The 17923-nt window shown below is 40.9% G+C and overlaps 1 protein-coding gene across 5 annotated transcripts in view; it reads left to right on the top strand.

Moving 5' to 3' along the window:
* Nucleotides 1–17923, top strand: part of LOC124875754 (myoferlin-like) — a 52471-nt gene that overhangs the window by 15367 nt on the left and 19181 nt on the right. For 3 of the 5 annotated variants that reach the window (XM_047378143.1, XM_047378140.1, XM_047378142.1), the window contains exons 12-32: nucleotides 8–134; nucleotides 212–315; nucleotides 421–489; nucleotides 561–604; nucleotides 6658–6740; nucleotides 6851–6889; nucleotides 8425–8549; nucleotides 8626–8739; nucleotides 10144–10321; nucleotides 10435–10559; nucleotides 10688–10797; nucleotides 11398–11590; nucleotides 11730–11885; nucleotides 11980–12111; nucleotides 13166–13329; nucleotides 14012–14126; nucleotides 14362–14464; nucleotides 16016–16158; nucleotides 16282–16452; nucleotides 16700–16793; nucleotides 16880–16957. In XM_047378143.1, coding sequence (XP_047234099.1) covers nucleotides 8–134; nucleotides 212–315; nucleotides 421–489; nucleotides 561–604; nucleotides 6658–6740; nucleotides 6851–6889; nucleotides 8425–8549; nucleotides 8626–8739; nucleotides 10144–10321; nucleotides 10435–10559; nucleotides 10688–10797; nucleotides 11398–11590; nucleotides 11730–11885; nucleotides 11980–12111; nucleotides 13166–13329; nucleotides 14012–14126; nucleotides 14362–14464; nucleotides 16016–16158; nucleotides 16282–16452; nucleotides 16700–16793; nucleotides 16880–16957 — 2467 coding nt within the window. The remainder of the gene's footprint in view (nucleotides 1–7; nucleotides 135–211; nucleotides 316–420; nucleotides 490–560; nucleotides 605–6657; nucleotides 6741–6850; nucleotides 6890–8424; nucleotides 8550–8625; nucleotides 8740–10143; nucleotides 10322–10434; nucleotides 10560–10687; nucleotides 10798–11397; nucleotides 11591–11729; nucleotides 11886–11979; nucleotides 12112–13165; nucleotides 13330–14011; nucleotides 14127–14361; nucleotides 14465–16015; nucleotides 16159–16281; nucleotides 16453–16699; nucleotides 16794–16879; nucleotides 16958–17923) is intronic. The other 2 variants (XM_047378144.1, XM_047378141.1) reach the window with 1 other exon arrangement.

Below are 17923 nucleotides of genomic sequence, written 5' to 3'. Positions count from 1 at the left end.
ACTGTAGGTGGAGAAGAGGGATTCTAATGATGACCAGGATGATATAGAGAGCAACCTGCTGCTGCCTGCAGGTGTAACTCTGCGATGGGTCACCCTGTCATTAAAGGTGTTCAGGGCTGAGGACATTCCCCAGAGTAAGATTAAACTCTCATATTTTGGTCCTCTGTCTGATAAAACATGACCAAATAATTCATAATTTTCTCTTCTTTAGTGGATGATGCATTTATCCAGACACTGAAAGGGATCTTTGGAGGAGAGAAAAACAAGAAGAACCTGGTGGATCCTTTTCTAGAGGCTCGCTTTGCTGGCAAAAAGGTTTCAACTTATATCATCTTAGCTAAAGTCCTTAATAAAGAAGCATAAAGGCTTACAATGTTACTGTAACTGCAGAGGCTACCAATGGATTTTCTGTGTTTCCAGTTGTGCACTCAGATCATTGAGAAGAATGCAAATCCGGAGTGGAACCAAGTTTTGAACCTTCAAGTCAAGGTAATTAGTCCTGAGCTTGTAAAGATGCATAGAAACGTTGCATGGAAATGATTGTTTTGTCTTCACTATAGTTCCCATCCATGTGCGAGCGTGTGAAGCTGACGGTATATGACTGGTAGGTACCTTTTTTCTTTTTTTTTTTAAAGCTGGGGTGCAGCAGGGTATTGTTCTGGTAGAGTTAATTTCAGCTGGGAAACATGTGCCTCCATGTTTCTGCAGTCTGGTCAGCTACATTCTGCATGTGTGTGTGCACATGGACATGGCCCAACGCCAACCTCTTGAGAATAATGCAGGGTAGTGACTCAGACTGTGGTGGCCCTTCCCTTTCCCTCAATAACAGGTTCTGTTGACTGTGCTCAGTTAATTTCATCACACAGTTTCATGTACTAACATTACTTGGGTTCAGGAAGGCCAGAGGGAAATGAGCACAAGAGGAAAAGGTTGGAGAAATGACATGGCCTTTCAGAGCGTGTTAACACATTTAAATCCCAGCACAATTTGATGCCAGGTGTGGTGGACCAGACTTGAACAAGGACAAAAGGTGTTCAAAAATTGGAAAAACTTCAATTTAATACTATCAAAAATAGTTAACAAAAAGGTAAACTTCAATACAAAAATAACTCGGATAATAAATGACATGAGTTTGGGCCCAACTCAGCTGAGGTCAACTGAACAACAACAAAACTCAAACAAAACTGACCTCCAGACCAAAAAACAAAGACTACTTAAATAGGGTTGGAATAACCTAGACTCAAATGGGGAAGGCACAACATAAGAACAAATGAGAAAAATACATACAAACTAATTAACAAACATAAATGACACAAATTAATCTTTAACTTAATACAAATAAGTGAATACTAAAGTGACAAAATAACTAACAACTTTAACAAGTTAAGAAGTTAAGTCCCCCCCTCAGTCTTTTGGAATAATGATATGTTCCTGGCTTCCACCTCCAGCTGGTCTGCATTTGCAAAACCTCAAAGAAAAAAAAAACAAGTATAAGTAAACCATTCAGACAAATCTTAAAAGTGTGCACCCATTAGAAAATATCTGTCTAAATGAAATAACTTAAACTTATGTATAGTGTCATCTGAAACTAATAAATGTAAAACAATGAAACAATACTAACACTTTGTGGTGATGGTAGAAGCATCCACCACACACTCCCCCTCCTCTGAAGGCTCACCGACACAGCGGGACAGGTAGTCAGCAGTAATATTCTGCTTGCCAGGGATGTAATGCACCTCAAACTTGTAGGGTTGCATTGCCAGGTACCAGCGAGTTATTCGACTATTGGTGTCCTTCATCCTCTCCAGCCATTTTAAGGCTTTGTGATCAGTTTCCAGTACAAAATGTCTTCCCAGAAGATAATATCGAAGTAAATCCAGAGCCCACTTTATAGCCAGGCATTCCTTCTCAATAGTGGAATAACAGGTTTCTCTGGGAAAAAGCTTTCGGCTGATGAAGGCGATTGGATGGCGGTCATTTGGGGGGCCCTGCAACAACACAGCACCAAGACCTTTATCTGAAGCATCAGTTTGTAAAACAAACTCTTGCTGGAAATCAGGGCAATGGAGCACAGGATCTCGGCTTAGGGCCTGCTGAATGTTTTTAAATGCCGACTTAGCTTCATCAGACCACCGTAGAACATTTGGGCTGTGAAGACTGGTCATGTCTGTAAGAAGAGAAGCTCTGGCAGAGTAATTGGGAATAAATCTTTCGTACCAGCCAGACATACCCAAGAAGGATTTAAGTTGTTTCCTTGTCTGTGGAAGGGGGCAGGACTGGATGGCTTCAATTTTTTGAATTTGTGGCTTCACCAGTCCTCCTCCAATAACAAAACCGAGGTACTCCGTCTCCCTCTTTGCAATGGCACACTTTGCTGGATTCACTGTCAATCCTGCTTTCTGTAGACACTCAAAGACCACTTTTAGGTGTTGCAAGTGTTCATCCCAACAGTTACTGTAAACAATGATGTCATCCAGATATGCAGAGGCAAAATGTGAGAGGCCATCAAGTACCTTATCCATTAGGCGCTGGAATGTGGCAGGAGCCCCATGAAGTCCAAACGGCATCACTATAAAGTGGTAAAGGCCCCATGGTGTTCTAAAAGCCGTCATCTCTCTAGACCTAGAGGAGAGTGGTACCTGCCAATAGCCTTTGGAAAGGTCGATTGTGGTGAGATATTTTGCTTTACCAAGTTTCTCAATCAAATCATCGATACGAGGAGTTGGATAGGAATCAAACTTTGAGACTGAATTGAGGTAGCGGAAGTCAATGCAAACCTAATTGTTCCATCCTTTTTAGGGACGAGGACAATTGGATTGCACCACTCGCTCTGTGATGCCTCAACAATTCCAGGAGAAAGCATTACCTCAATTTCCTTTTTGAGTGGTTCCAGAAGTCTTTCAGGAATGCGATAGCTCATTCGTTTTTTGAACTGCGTCTTCTTTTAAGGCAACATCATGCATTATCACATCAGTATAACCTGGATTCTTCTGGAACACATTTAATGGACAGACAGCCCTCACCTCCAACTGCTGTTCCCTGGACAGATGATCCAAACTGGGCTGGGAGGGTGATGAAACAGGAAAATATTGCTCCTCAGGTTCCTCATCCCCTGTACTCTGGATGTAAAAAGAGGCAGATTTCTCTGGGTCCCGGGACACCCACTCTTTAAGCAGGTTCACATGGAGAATCCGAGTGGAGCGGCTTTGACCTGGAACAGAGACTTTATATGTTGTTGGTCCTAATTTCCCCATTACCTCATAAGGCCCTTGCCACTTAGCAAGCAACTTGCTATCCTCTGAAGGCAGCATAACAAGCACTTTTTGGCCCAGTTTGAACCCCCTCTCCCGGGCTGCAGTGTCATACCAAGTCTTCTGTTTACGCTGTGAGGTCTTCATGTGCTCCTGGGCCAATGTTGTCATCTTCTCCAGCTTCTCCCTCATCTGGAGCACATAAGATACAACATTTAGAGAATCTTTGTTAGTTTGTTTCCTCTCCCACAGTTCCTTTAGAACCATCAATGGTCCCCTCACTTCATAACCAAAATACTAATTCAAATGGGGAAAACCCAGTACAAGCCTGAGGAACTTCTCTGTATGCAAACAGAATATATGGAAGCCATTTGTCCCAGTCAGAGCCAGTTTCATTCACAAATTTCCTTAGCATTTGTTTAAGGGTTTGATTCAACCTTTCAGTGAGTCCATCAGTTTGTGGATGATAAGGTGTTGTTCTCAGTCCTTTAATCCCTAGCAACTGATACACATCTTTAAGCAATTTTGACATAAAATAGGTGCCCTGGTCAGTGAGTATTTCCTGAGGAAAGCCAACTCTGGAAAAAAATTGCACCAAACAGAATGCAACATTCTTTGCTTTGACAACTTTCAGGGGGAACACTTCTGGATATTTAGTTGTGTAATCCACAATCACCAGCATAAACCGATTTCCAGATTTACTCCTTTCCACTGGTCCCACTATGTCCATGCCCAGGCGTTGAAATGGTGTACCCACAACTGGAAGAGGTTGGAGAGGAGCTTTATTGGGCAGCCTGGCTGATGTAACTTGACATTCTGGACAGCTCCTGCAAAACTGCACAACATCTCTACGCAAGCCAGGCCAATAGAAACAGCGCTTTATACGGGCTAAGGTCTTATGCTTCCCCAGGTGGCCAGCCCAGGGAATAGAATGGCCCAACTTCAAAACAGTTTCTCTCACTGCTTTAGGAACCACAAGCTGTTTAATTGGTCCATTTTGTCTGTAGAGAATGTCATTCTGAATGACAAAATCATTTTTGTTAACTTTTGCCTCTTTAAAATACTTCACAAGATTTGAATCCTGGTGCTGCAGCTCCAATATATTACCAGGAATTTTAAACTCTTGGAGTACCTCAGGCTGTGGGGTGTCAGGAGGAACTACCATCGTCCCTTGAAACTTTCCTTCCTCCGCAGGCCTTTGGACTTCCTGACTTTTATTTTTTCTGTGGAAAATTCCACATTGTGAAATGGCAAGGTACTAAGATCTGAAACAATTTCCTCAGGCTGCTTTGCTTGAGCCCGAGTTAGAGCGACATTACACTGAGGAGGGCGTAACAGGTCAATAAGCACTGGTAGGTCACTGCCGAGGATTACTGGAAATGGCATGTTATCTACTACCCCAACATTAAGCAGGTAAGTTTGTCCCTTTATGGTCACATTGACATCTGCTGTTGGATACTTCCTTTCATCACCATGGATACAGTAGATTGGGACGGTCTCACTGGTGCAAACAGACTGAGGTGGAACATATCTTTGCTGGACCAAGGTCTGTGTACTCCCTGTATCAATCAGTGCTTTCAGTACCTGACCATTGAGCTTCACATACGTCTCCATTAATGGCTGCGTTGATCCAGCATTTTGAGTCTCTTCCCTTGGCACAAAACACATCTGGGACAATTTAACAGCATTTTGAGGGCACATTGGTTTGGTGTGACCCTCCTGTCCACATAAGTAACAGACAGGCTTCTTCCCCTGAAATTTGGTGTCAAATCTTTTCACAAGGGGCTTACCCACAGCTGAAACCTGTTGGGCGGATGATTGCTTGCAGCCATCCTTTTTCCAGCTTTGGAAAGCCCAAGACAGGTTCCTCCTCCTAGCAGCCACAAACACATCAGCCAGTTCAGCAGCCTTCGTTGCAGTCTTTGGATTATGTTTCTTTATCCACACCTGTAGCTCTGATGACAACTTTCTTAAATACTGCTCAAGAATAATTATTTCATTGATTTGTTCCATTGTTTTACCATTAGGTTGCACCTATTTACTATAAAGCTCCCTCAGCCTTATGTAGAGCTCTTTTGGAGTTTCTTCAGGCTCTACCTGAAGCGAGCGAAATCTTTGCCTGTAGGTTTCACTATTAATCTCATACTTCTGCAAATTAGCTAGTTTAACTTGGTCATAGATCATAGACAAATCAACATCCATATGCACAAAGGCACTTCTAGCCTTGCCTGTTAGCAGAGGTATTAAGTGAAAAGCCCAGTCAGTTCTCGGCCACCTGCAGGCAGAAGACATTCTTTCAAAAGTAATGAGAAAGTGTTCAATGTCATCCTCTTCACTAAGTTTTTGTAATTTAGGTGCCGGAGAATGTGCATAGAGAAGGTCACCTGATAGACTGTGTTGCGGGGAAGCTGCTACTCCAGGATCTGGTGGTTGTGTAGGCCACACTGGGGAAGTGGTCTGAGATTGAATCTTACTTCTAAACAAGCTGAACCGTTTTTTTCCAGTTCCTCAAATTTCTGTTCTTGCTTAGCAGCTTCTCTGGTCCAGTAGTCCTCCTTGGCCTTCTGTTGTCCTAGATGGGCTCTGAGAAGACTAGCCAAATCTGAAAGTGTTGGTTCACTCCCCTTCTCTTCCATGTCAAACACTCCACCAACAGCTCCACCTTCCTCAACAGCATCTCTTTCATCAGGACCAGAGCTGGGTCCTCTTGTTCGTCCTCTTCCCCTTCCAGGCATTTCTTCCTCTCAGAAAAAAAAGGCAAGAGAGAAGAAGAAAAAAAAATCAGAGGTAGTTATTGCAAAAATGGTCAAAACCAGGAAAAGATAAAATACACCAATGTCCTTAACTGACTGATCCCTCTCCTGACACCAACTGTGGTGGACCAGACTTGAGCAAGGACAAAAGGTGTTCAAAAATTGGAAAAACTTCAATTTAATACTATCAAAAATAGTTAACAAAAAGGTAAACTTCAATACAAAAATAACTCGGATAATAAATGACATGAGTTTGGGCCCAACTCAGCTGAGGTCAACTGAACAACAAAACTCAAACAAAACTGACCTCCAGACCAAAAAACAAAGACTACTTAAATAGGGTTGGAATAACCTAGACTCAAATGGGGAAGGCACAACATAAGAACAAATGAGAAAAATACATACAAACTAATTAACAAACATAAATGACTAAACTTACGTATAGTGTCATCTGAAACTAATAAATGTAAAACAATGAAACCATACTAACACTTTGTGGTGGTGGTAGAAGCATCCAAAACGTCTAGACTCAAAGCAACAAAAAGTGGACTTAATTTGTATATTTTAGGAAAGAAAGCAGAACAACGGACTATGATTGTAGTATTTGTACTTGTATAGAAAGTGGAATGTGTCATGAAATTGTTTGTCTGCAGGGATCGTATGACAGGAAATGATGCTGTTGGAACCACATACCTGAACTTGACCCAGATTGCCTCCTCTGGTGGTGAAATAGAAGGTATGAATTTTAGATTTTAAATAAGTGTAAAAAGTGTAAAAACTGTGGAGTAGAAGTTTACAACCTAAGTAGTAGTACTTTAAATTGTCCTTTTTGTTCTTTTGGAATAGAGGAACATGCAGAAAATCGGGAAATGCCGTCATTTAAAGGTTCATCTGTGCTTTTTGTTGTCTGTTGCATGCAATGTGCATTAAGCATGCCAAAAATTATGATTAGCCATGGGCCGGTATGACATTTTCACAAAATTATGGTTTCATAGTAGTTGCACAAAGATTAGAACAAGAGTTCTAATTAATTAACATAAACAGGGTTTATTTAAGATGGGAAAGCAACAATTATCCACACTACTTTTAATATAATATGCATGTTTACTATTACAGTCGCAAATAAAATTTTAGTATTTGGATTTAATGGATGGACTTCAGCAAAAACACTGGTTAGTTGGGTGGCTAGCCTGCAGGCTGATGCTCAACAGCCATGCTGCTGATAGCTTGCACCTGTGGTAAATAACATTACTTTAACAGTGATGCATGGTGCTTTTTCTCCTTCCTCACCTTGACTCTGTGTTTTTAACGACAGGAAATGTTCCCAAGCAATGGAATTTGTTCTGCTTATAAACAAGGGAATGGTGTTGGAACCATCTTATAGCCAGCTGCAGTGTGCAGAAACAGGCGATACTATGTCTGTCTAATGCCCCATACAGCCAAATAAAACTTGTATCACAATGGTACATAAGATTAAAGGACATTAAATGATGTTGTGTTCAGGAACAAGATGAGAGGATGCCCTTTGGAAGAATCAAACCTGAGAATCCATGCAGGGAGGACAGGAACGTTTTGGTGGAAACACCTTGTGGACAATCACATGAAAAGATGGATTAGCTTTAAACCTTAATGGGAAAGAAGGAAGGAGGGTTTCAAAGATGTGGTAAAGGCCAGGTACACTGAGCTACAGAAAAATAATGGGCTGTACTTACTTGTAGGCATAGAGAGATACAATTTTTAAAAATAACTAAAAACTGAAAAAGAAACAGCATCTAGCTGTATGTCACTGATACTGGAGCCTACAATACTGAACATGAAATTTGGAAACTGAAGGTCTGTCAGTTCGAGACAATCCTGCACAGTTCAGTTTTCTATGAGTTTTACTGAAATGTTAAACAATCGTGACCGTTTAATAACCATAAAACTAACTTCTATGAAAACATTACATAAAAATTGCAACACATGGACCATAAGGTTCATAATTGCTAAATTAGATTGAAAGAGATGCTCAGTCACAATACATCCATTTGGGAACCTTGAGAGTTGACTCCTTCAAGGGAGCCGGGCCAATAAGGCCTGAATCTTTATGGAGGGCTGAACTTGACCTCGCCGTCATAAACTAAAGAAGCAGTATGTTGAAAAATTTTAAAAACAATAACCTTTTGAAACCTTGGTATATATTGATGCTGGTAACCGGCCCATGCCTAATTGTGATGAAGTAGAGTTTGTGCAAAGTGCTAAAACGGCTGTTCTCTGTTCTGTTTCGACCTAATTGATCAGATTCAAGTGTTTATCTCACACCACCCAATTACTTTAGTTTGTGCCGCCTGCTTTCACTGCGTTCACAGTGTGACCTACTAACAATAAGAGCTTTGCTCAATAAGTTTATACAGAGATTAACTCTGCTCCCATTGTTCCAGCTGAGTCTGGAGAATCAGAGGTGGGTTTCCTGCCTGTGTTTGGGCCCTGCTACATCAACCTGTACGGCAGTCCGAGAGAGTTCACAGGCCTCCCAGACCCCTACAAGGCTCTAAATCTTGGCGAGGTAGTAGAACAGTTACGTTCATTTGACCTTGACTTTTTTTTTTTTTAGAGTTTTTAATAATTTGTGTTCACCACAGGGAGAAGGAGTGGCCTACAGGGGCAGGATACTGGTGGAGCTCTCCACTAAGCTGGAAGGGAAAGCTGATAAAACGATTGACAGTATCCACAGTGATGACATCCTTGTGGTCCAGGTACTGTGGCTGTTTATCAGTTAGGTGTTACCAAGTATTAGTAATCCTACATTGCAAGCATGTGGTTTAAGATGAGTTCATTACAGCTTAGAAATATTTCCAGTGTCTGGTTTTTAAAGATTTGAGCTGCTGATACTAATTTCAGTCAATTTATGGTTTCTCTTTAAGAACTATAATTAACGATTAACAGCAGTGGAAATATTTCACTTATTATATTGCACTTAACTTATTAATTGGTTAGGATCAAAAGGGATGTCGTTCCCGGCATGATGTTGTTTTGTAAACTTGTTGCTTCTTTGTTCTGAGGTTTTTTGCAATCTCAAACTGTATCCTGCTAAGGATAAAGTGTGAAATATGATTTTTTTTCCCTCTACTTACCTAATGTGGCCTCTTTTCTCATCTAGCAAGGGCAGTGCCTGTGAGTGGGCAGCAAAGCCTCGGTGACCCGTCCCCCCTTGTCTTGTGTCATGATGTGTGTTTGGATGGGTTGTACTGGAATTCTAATTTCCCCTCGGGGATCAATAAAGTATCTTTGAATTGAATTGAAGATTTTGCCAACATTTCTAAATCCAGTGTGTGCCCTATCAGACCGAAGTTTAAAGCTCATAATGGTAAAACAGAGCAACTTTCCAACCAGGTGGACCACACCATGTCCTCCGATTGGAAGCTGGCTCAGATAATGTGGAATTTGTTAGAACTTTCATTTACCTGAGCTCAACCATCACGAGCAACAGTCGCCTCAAGCCAGAGATTGACTGCAGATATCTAATGCCACTGCTCCCATGTGGTATATGTGAAGGACCCTATTACACCACCACTCTGTTTTAAAGCCTTTAGTCAAGATACAGGCTAGAGAATCAATGGCTTTGAGAGCAGGCCTCTTGGGGATCAGTGAGAACACTGGCATCACCAACCCACGAACGCACCAACCAGCCTCTTTTCCCAGCTTGCCTCCCTCTGTTGCATGCGATGGTTCAGCCTGACTCCCTAATGAACACCTGTACTTGCCATCCTCTCATTCAGTTCAAAGCTTTTAGCTGGAACACTCTGGCGAGTTCTGTTAAAACCGATGGACTCCATGCACAATGACGTTCCTTTTGGGCAAGAAAGTAGTCTGATTTAAAGTATCTTCTTGCACCTTTTGTCCTTCAGCTTTTATTCACCTCTAAGAGCTAGTGGAACATTTTAACTTCCACACCAAAGAGCGTTGTTAGCTCAGTCCATTAGCACTTAGTTATAGCGCATTCATTGACTGAAAAACAGTATTGGATATTTTTAGTATCAAACTGAAAACTGTCCCATTCTGGTCGTCATCAAAATTTCCCGATTATTTGAACAAACCTTAACATGATGACTAGTATTTAATCTGACTAAGTTAAAATACTCTATTTTGTGCCTCTTTAGAAGTACCAAAGGAGAAGGAAATACTGTCTGTGTGCAGTCTTCCACAGCGCCTCCATGATTCAGGAACCTGGTGAACCGGTCCTATTTGAGGTCAGCATTGGTAACTATGGCAACAAACTTGACACCACCTGCAAACCCCTAGCCTCCACCACTCGGTACAGCAGTGCTGTGTTTGATGGTAAGTGAATAAAATCTTCCTTGTATGAGACATAGTGATGTCCGAATCTAAAGCTCTTTGAACAACATGTTTCAGAGCCTCGCCTCACTTTTAAGTTCAATTGTTTTTTCCAGGTAACCAATACTACTACCTGCCCTGGGCAAACACTAAACCAGTGGTTGTGCTCACGTCCTTCTGGGAGGACATCAGTCACCGCCTCGATACTGTCAACATCATCCTCTACATTACACGCCGCCTGGTAGTATCTGAAATAACTAAAAAAACTAAAGCAATACATTTCTTTTATGGAGAACTTAATATGCATTACAGTTCAGCTGACATTATCTGTGAGAGGGAGCTTATTAGTTTAATGTGTTGCTGTTTTAGCAAATCAACCTGGATGCATTTAAAACCGCCATACTGGCTAAAGTCTCCGACAACCAACTCACAGAGGTGTGGATGAAGTTACTCGATCAGTTGATTGAAGACCTTGACAGGTACCTACCAACAAAATATTTGATCATAGGCTTCCCACCATTATTAATTATATTAGGAGGAGAGGTCATCTCGTGAGAGAGCGAGTCTCTTGATTCTTAATCTATAACAGCGGTTAAGCTAAAAACATCTAGAGCTAAAACATCTTTGTGTGTGTTCTAGAGAGAGAGCCTTAGCTTAACCCAGAGATTGCTAAAAGGCTGCCATCATTTCCAAATTCAGTTTGTTATGCAAAAGGTTAAAAGCTTAATAGAGTAAAATGGAGCCGCTCTGCTGTCCAGCCTTCCTGTTATCTACTTAGCCTTGCCCTCTCCTCCAGCTTGAAGGACCACAGACATGTCAATGTGATGTGAAAAATAAATTAACTTTTAAATAGGGTCTTGGATCTCCTTGCTTCCTCTGACTTCATGTGTAAACATCTTACAAATGCTAGAAATGGTTGAGTCTTTGTGTATCTCTGCTTTCAACGTAAGGATCATATTAATTGGAAGGTGAGAGTAGATAGGGAAACCAAACGTACAGAAATTTACAAGACCAGATGTATTGATATGCAAGAGTGTCTGAATAATCTTTTGACTATGAATGTGTGTCTTCTCTTTGAGTTTCCCCACTCCTGAGCTGGAGGGCCGCTCCAACCTGACATCTCTAGACATCCAAATCAAGAAACTGCGAGACGGCGCTCTAGCCTCCGTCAAGGATGCTGCAAGACGCATGAGAGAGGAGGCCAGAGAAATCCCAGACACTCTGCCGGACATAGAAGCCTGGGTGGACAAACTTAATCAGGTGGCCGAGGAGGTAAAAAATACAGAAACCGGACTGGAGATTTCCAGTCCGGTTTCCAGCTGACATTTTGGGATTGTTTAAAAAATCTGATGTATTTCTGTGGCATATTTGCAAAAATACATTTACATGGCAATGTTCTCCTTGTTGTCAGCCTCAGAACAGCATGCCTGACGTGGTCATCTGGATGCTGCGGGGTGAGAAGAGGGTGGCCTACAGTCGTATTCCGGCTCACCAGATCCTTTATTCCTCTTACAGCGACCAGGCCTGCGGGCAGCACTGTGGCAAGACTCGGACCATCTTTCTAAAGGTACATGTGTCAAAAAAGAGAGAAAGAAATGAGTCAAAGCTGTTTGTGACTCTGTTGAACCAGATTATGCCATTTTTGGTGTTTATCTCCCCAGTACCCCATGGATAAGACCAAAGGCTTGAAGGTGCCAGTCCAGATAAGGGTCAACATGTGGTTTGGCCTCTCTGCACATGAGAAAATGTTCAACGCATTCTCAGAAGGAACATTCACTGTGTTTGCTGAACTGGTATGAGACCCCAAAACAAATTTTTATGAAAGTTTTTTTTTTTTTTCTTATAAAGCTTTTAATTTAAGGTTTCCCCCAGCTTGGAAGTAGTTTACTTTGTCAGTTAATATACTTGTAGTGCCTCAACAACGCTTGCACTTTTCAAGATTTTTTACAAATTAAATCTGAAAAGCATTCAAATGTTTTCAGCCCACTTTAATTTAATGCTGCTAAATAGTGCAACCAACGTCCTTCAGTTGTCATCCAATTAGAAAATAGACCTCCTGTGTGTGTGTATATTAGGAAAATGGTTGTGAAAAGGTTTAAAGCAGAGTTGGTTTATAAAACAAAATCCCAAGCTATAAAGCCACTGAGCACTGTTGAGTCCATCATCTGAATATGCAGTATGGCACAATGTCAAAGGTCCATGGTAACTTTGGATGGAGCTGCAGAGATTTAAAGTGTAACATGGAGGATCTGTCAATGGGGCGACTAGAGTGGAAGAGTGGAAAGAAGTGAGGTACTCTTGAAATCATAAAGGCTTGCCTCAAAGATCTGGTAAAGTACTCTTATCAGATGAGACCAACCAGATTAAAACACAGGAGGATGAAACAGGAAGAAAAGTGACCCTGCTCATAATCCTGAACACACCATCCCCACGGTGATGGATAGTAGTGGCAGCATCATGCTGGATGCTTAAGAACGATGGTCAGAGTGGATGGGAAGATGGAGCTCAATATAGAGGAATACTGGAAAAAAACTGTTGCTGGGTGCTAAAGACTGGGCCTGAGGTTAAAATATATATTCATGTTAGAATGACCCAGTCAAAGTCCAGACCTAAATCCACTTAAGAATCTGTGACTGAGCTATATCTATTCTGTATAGAACAGGCAAAAACTACATGGCAGTTTTCAGATTTTTATTTGCAAAAACTTTGAAAACTTTTCCCTCCCCTTAACAAACTTTGCTCGCCGTGTTGGTTCTATCACATAAAAGAGAGAAAATGTAAAAAAGTTGAAGGGTATGCATACTTGAACAATAGTTTTTAGCCTACATGTCTTCTTCTGTGCTGCAGTATGAAAACCAGGCTAAAGTCTTTGGGAACTGGGGGACCACAGGGCTGGTGGGCCGCTATAAATTCTCAGATGTGACGGGAAAACTGAAGCTGAAGAAAGAGTACTTCATTCCACCCAGAGGATGGGAGTGGGAGTCTGACTGGTTCATTGATCCAGAAAAGGCGTGAGTATACTTGGATATAATCATATGACAGCAGCAGAAGTTTGTCTAAACTAGCCTTGGTTTAATAAGTTAAAAGAAAAACTTTTTAATCACCAGGACTGAAGTTAGTGGGCCACATTTGCTCTGCCTTGTTTATATTTTTCTCATTCCACAGACCATGATTTAGGGACTGTCCCAAACGGTACTAGTGAGCTGGAATGTAGGGTTTCCTTTCAGCTTGTTCATCTTCTTTCAGCTCAAACAACCAATCTTTAGACTCCAGTGGTTTAACTTTTTAGTAACTGTCCTTTCAACTTTCAGACAATAATTACACAACAGCTGCATGTAATCATACTTGACATTATAAAGAAGTCATAGAAATGTTTCACAAACCTGTACCCCACCGCACTGATTAGTCACCCAGTAATATATGGGGAAGTATCAAGAGGAAGTCTCAGTTTAATAGTAGGACTTGAAAACCTATTTAATTAATCCTAACCAGAGGAAAACAAAACACGCACATTTTCCATCTCTCTAATGGCACATGGTCATTCCCTTCCAAAAGTTCAGGGGTTCTGTATTTTTGAAGCTACCACAAGTAGACCCATTATATTTTGACCCAAGTGCACTGAATTCTTCTTAAAATCCTTTTTTTTATTTTTTATTTTCACTAAGTGCATCATGCGTTTGGGGTCTGTTTCAGCCTGCTAACTGAGGCAGACGCCGGACACACGGAATTTATGGATGAAGTTTTCCAGAATGAGACCCGTTTTCCTGGTGGAGAGTGGAAAGCCGCCTCGGAACCATTCACAGATGTGGTGAGAGCAGCGAGCGCAATGCAAATAATGTGCAGTTTAGCTGCAAATGGCAATCATGCATAATCTTTTATCTCTTTGTCTCTCTGACAAACTGAGATACACGCATGAATTTGAATGTGTTAATGTTAATTTGACCCACACATCATGCTCTTACTCCCTGTTACTCAAGTGGTTACAAAGTCGTGCACATTTATGAATATAAAAATGCAGCTATCGTGGTTTCTGTGTTGGACAGAATGGAGAGAAAAGCCGTAACCCTACAGAGTTCGACTGTCCTGCAGGCTGGACATGGGAAGACACTTGGACTGTGGACATCAACAGAGCTGTGGACGACCAAGGTGCAGAAATTTACTTCAGGGGGGGAGGGGGATATCCCTCTGATTTTTCAGTGTTAATTACCTCCTCAGCATGCAGCATCACAGAATCTTCCTAATGACCTCACTATTTGATTCAGGTGTGTTTTTGGCTCTGGGTGTATGTTCAGGATGATTGTCCTGCATCAAGTTGAACCTTCTCCCCAGTCTGTGTTGCAGTGTTTTACCGGTTTTCTTCCAGAATTGCCCTATTCAGCTCCAACCAGCTTCCCATCAAGTCAAACCAGCTTCTATTTCTGCTAAAAAAAAAAAACATCTCCACAGTATAATGCTGCCATGACCATGTTTCACTGTGGGATGATTTATTACACCACACAGTGTTTTGCATGTAGGCCAGATGTTCTGTTTTGTTTTCATCTAATCAGAGCACCTTCTTTCTCATGATTTGCTGTGTTCACTACATGGCTTGAGCAAACTGCGAACAGGACGACTTGCAGCTTTTCTTTAAACAATGGTTTTCATCTTGCTACTTGTCCACAAAGACCAGGTTTTTGAATTGCACGACTAATAGTTGTCCTGTAAACAGATTCTCCTACCTGAGCTGTGGATTTCTGCAGCTACTCCAGGTACTACAGGCCTCTAGGTTTGCAGCTGTGCCGTACTCTTTTGTTGGATAGTGTTCAGTGAGATTTTGAAATCCTAGAATATTGTTTTCTAACCTAAACCTGCTTCAGACTTTATCCCTAACTTGTTTGAAGTATTTCTTGGTCATTATAATACTGTTTACTTGCTAATTTTCTCCAACTAACCTCTGAGGCCTTTGTAGAACAGCCGAATACATACTTAGATTATTTACTAATTAGGTGATTTCTGAAGTAATGGATTGGACTGGATTTTTATTATAAGGTTTCAGTAAATATAAATAAGAAATAATTCAGTAATTTCCTTCCTCTTCAGTTATGCACCACCTTGTGTTGGTTTATCACAGAATCTTGCTGAAATACACTGTTTGTGGTAGGCAACATGACGAAATTAGTTCCTGTGTATGAAAGCAACTTGGCCATGAGGTAGGCCATGTAAAATCAGAGCGGGGTGATGTGCAAACTGCACAGAGGTCTCCAACTTTAGCATTAACTGCTATTAACTCAACCTGGAACAACCTGGGGATGGGCCCTTTCCTGTTCCAACATGACTGCACCACCACACAAAGCAAGGTCCATAAAGACGTGGATGTGCAAGTTTGGTGTGAAAGAATTCGACTGGCCTGCAGTCGGTGTATCCGATAGTACACATTTAGGATGAATTGGACCTGAAACTAAGAGCCGGGCTTCTGGAAGAAATGTCAAAATTCCCATAAACACAATCCTAAATCTTATGGAAACCTTTCCAAAAACAACTGAAGCCATTTAAGCTGAAGTGTGGAGTAACGGCAAATTAAACCCTATGAATTAGGAAATGGATGCAATTCAGGTTTTATAATGTGTATGTAAAATCAAACAAGCAAACATTTCTGGCAAAATAGTGCAGAATAAAAAATTAAGAGAATATGTGCTTCTGTTTGCATGCACTGTACAGGCTGGGAGTATGGGTTGACCATTCCTCCAGATGAGAAACCTCGATCCTGGGTCCCTGCTGAGAAGATGTACCACATCCACCGCAGGAGAAGGCTGGTTCGGCCTCGAAAGAGAGATGCACGTCCCGCAGGAGCAGCAGTGGAGGTCAGTACCAAACTCATTTTTATTTTATAAATAAAAGTTGGCGGATGCAATTTCTGCTGTAACATTCAACCATCACCTTTTAAGTACAGTGTTTGCATCAGGTGTCTCTGTTTCTAAAAACAGAGAAGAGATCAAGGTGACCCAGAGGGATGGGAATTCTCGTCTCTGATTGGCTGGAAATTCCATCGAAATGAGCGCTCCTCAGACTCATTTCGTCAAAGGCGCTGGAGGCGAAAGATGGCACCCGAAGATCGCCTTGGAGCTTGTGCCATCTTTCAACTGGAGGGTGCATTAGTGAGTGAAAATTAATAACTACTACTTCTCAGTCTGAATTCAGACCAGCAAATAATTCTGTTAGTAATGCAAAGGTAGCAGGAACTAAGTGTGAGCTTAATGAGTCAGCGCTTTGAGTGTCTCGTTGCTGAAAAGCGCTATATAAATAAACTTACCTTTACCTTACCAAATATTTACCCATGATTAATGAAACCTGTGTCCTCAGCCAGAGTTTGTTTTTAAGATGTTTTTCTGGTTTGGTCTGCAGGGTATTGACACAGAGGAGAAAGAAAAAGGCTCCAAAGGAGATGCCACCAAGCTGTTTGGTGCCAACACGCCCACTGTGTCCTGCTCCTTTGACAGTGAGTGACACAAAATGAAAACGAGATGCTAAAGGCCAGAATGCATGAATGGGATTTATTAATTATTTTAATGAAATCTTCTCTAGGGTCATATACGTACCACCTCCGCGTCTATCTCTATCAGGCAAGAAACCTGACGTCTATGGATAAAGATAGTTTCTCTGGTAAGATTTTACCTGTGGACAAAATTATGGGAAGAAGCTTGTGCCATCAGAAACTGAATTTAAATTGTTCCGACTGAATCTGTATTTGCATAATTTGTTATAAAATGCATTGGTTTGAAAATAAATTTCACTAAACTGAAACTGAATTTAATGGCTTAAAATTGAATTCATTTGCTTTTAAATATATTTCATTGTATTAAAAATTCAGTTTGACTTCTTTTCACTTTCAAATTCAATTTCAGTTCCCAAATAAAAAATTTTTGTCACATATGCGGGTCCTTGAGGATAGCCACAGATTAATCAATCACAGATTCAGCGATTTACGTTTCACATCAGGTTAAACTTCCTTTACGGCATGTTGAGCTGCAGCAGCGCAGCATACATGAGCTTGGTGGATGTCAGTCACCAAGTCAAATGAGCATCTAGAAGAAGTCATGTAAACAAATGATGGTCAAACATTAACACTTATGCTACCTGTAGCTATTAGCTAAACATGACTGATTAGCATAGTGTTCCCCCGGTGTTACGTCTGTCTGCGTTTCTGCCCTTACCTCAGCGTAACTTCTGTTGCCTAGCAACCGTGTTGGCATGAAGCAAGCTGATCAAATGGAGTCTGAAGGTTAATACTACTGTCTCCACTGTAAATAACTACATGATTTTTATTTACACATTTACAAATTTCTGATGGCTTATAATCCTATTTTGTTTAAAATGTTGTTTATGATCTTGTTCATTATTCAGCCATTTAAAATGTCCAACATAATGTTTGTGTTCATAGAAATAAAAATCTAACACTGTAGGTAAAATACATTGATGAAAAATATTTGTTTAATTTATTTGTAAAGCTTTTAACAACTTAAACACTAACATATTAACTATAGGAACAAAATTTAAATCAGTTTATTTGTAGAGCATAGTAGTAGTAGTAGTAGTAGTAGTAATGATGATGATGATAAATAAACTAAA

This window comes from Girardinichthys multiradiatus, chromosome 10 (assembly GCF_021462225.1).
Source record: "Girardinichthys multiradiatus isolate DD_20200921_A chromosome 10, DD_fGirMul_XY1, whole genome shotgun sequence".
Taxonomy (NCBI): Eukaryota; Metazoa; Chordata; class Actinopteri; order Cyprinodontiformes; family Goodeidae; genus Girardinichthys; species Girardinichthys multiradiatus.
Note: the sequence above shows the minus strand (reverse complement) of the source record. Positions and strands in the feature narration are given on the sequence as shown.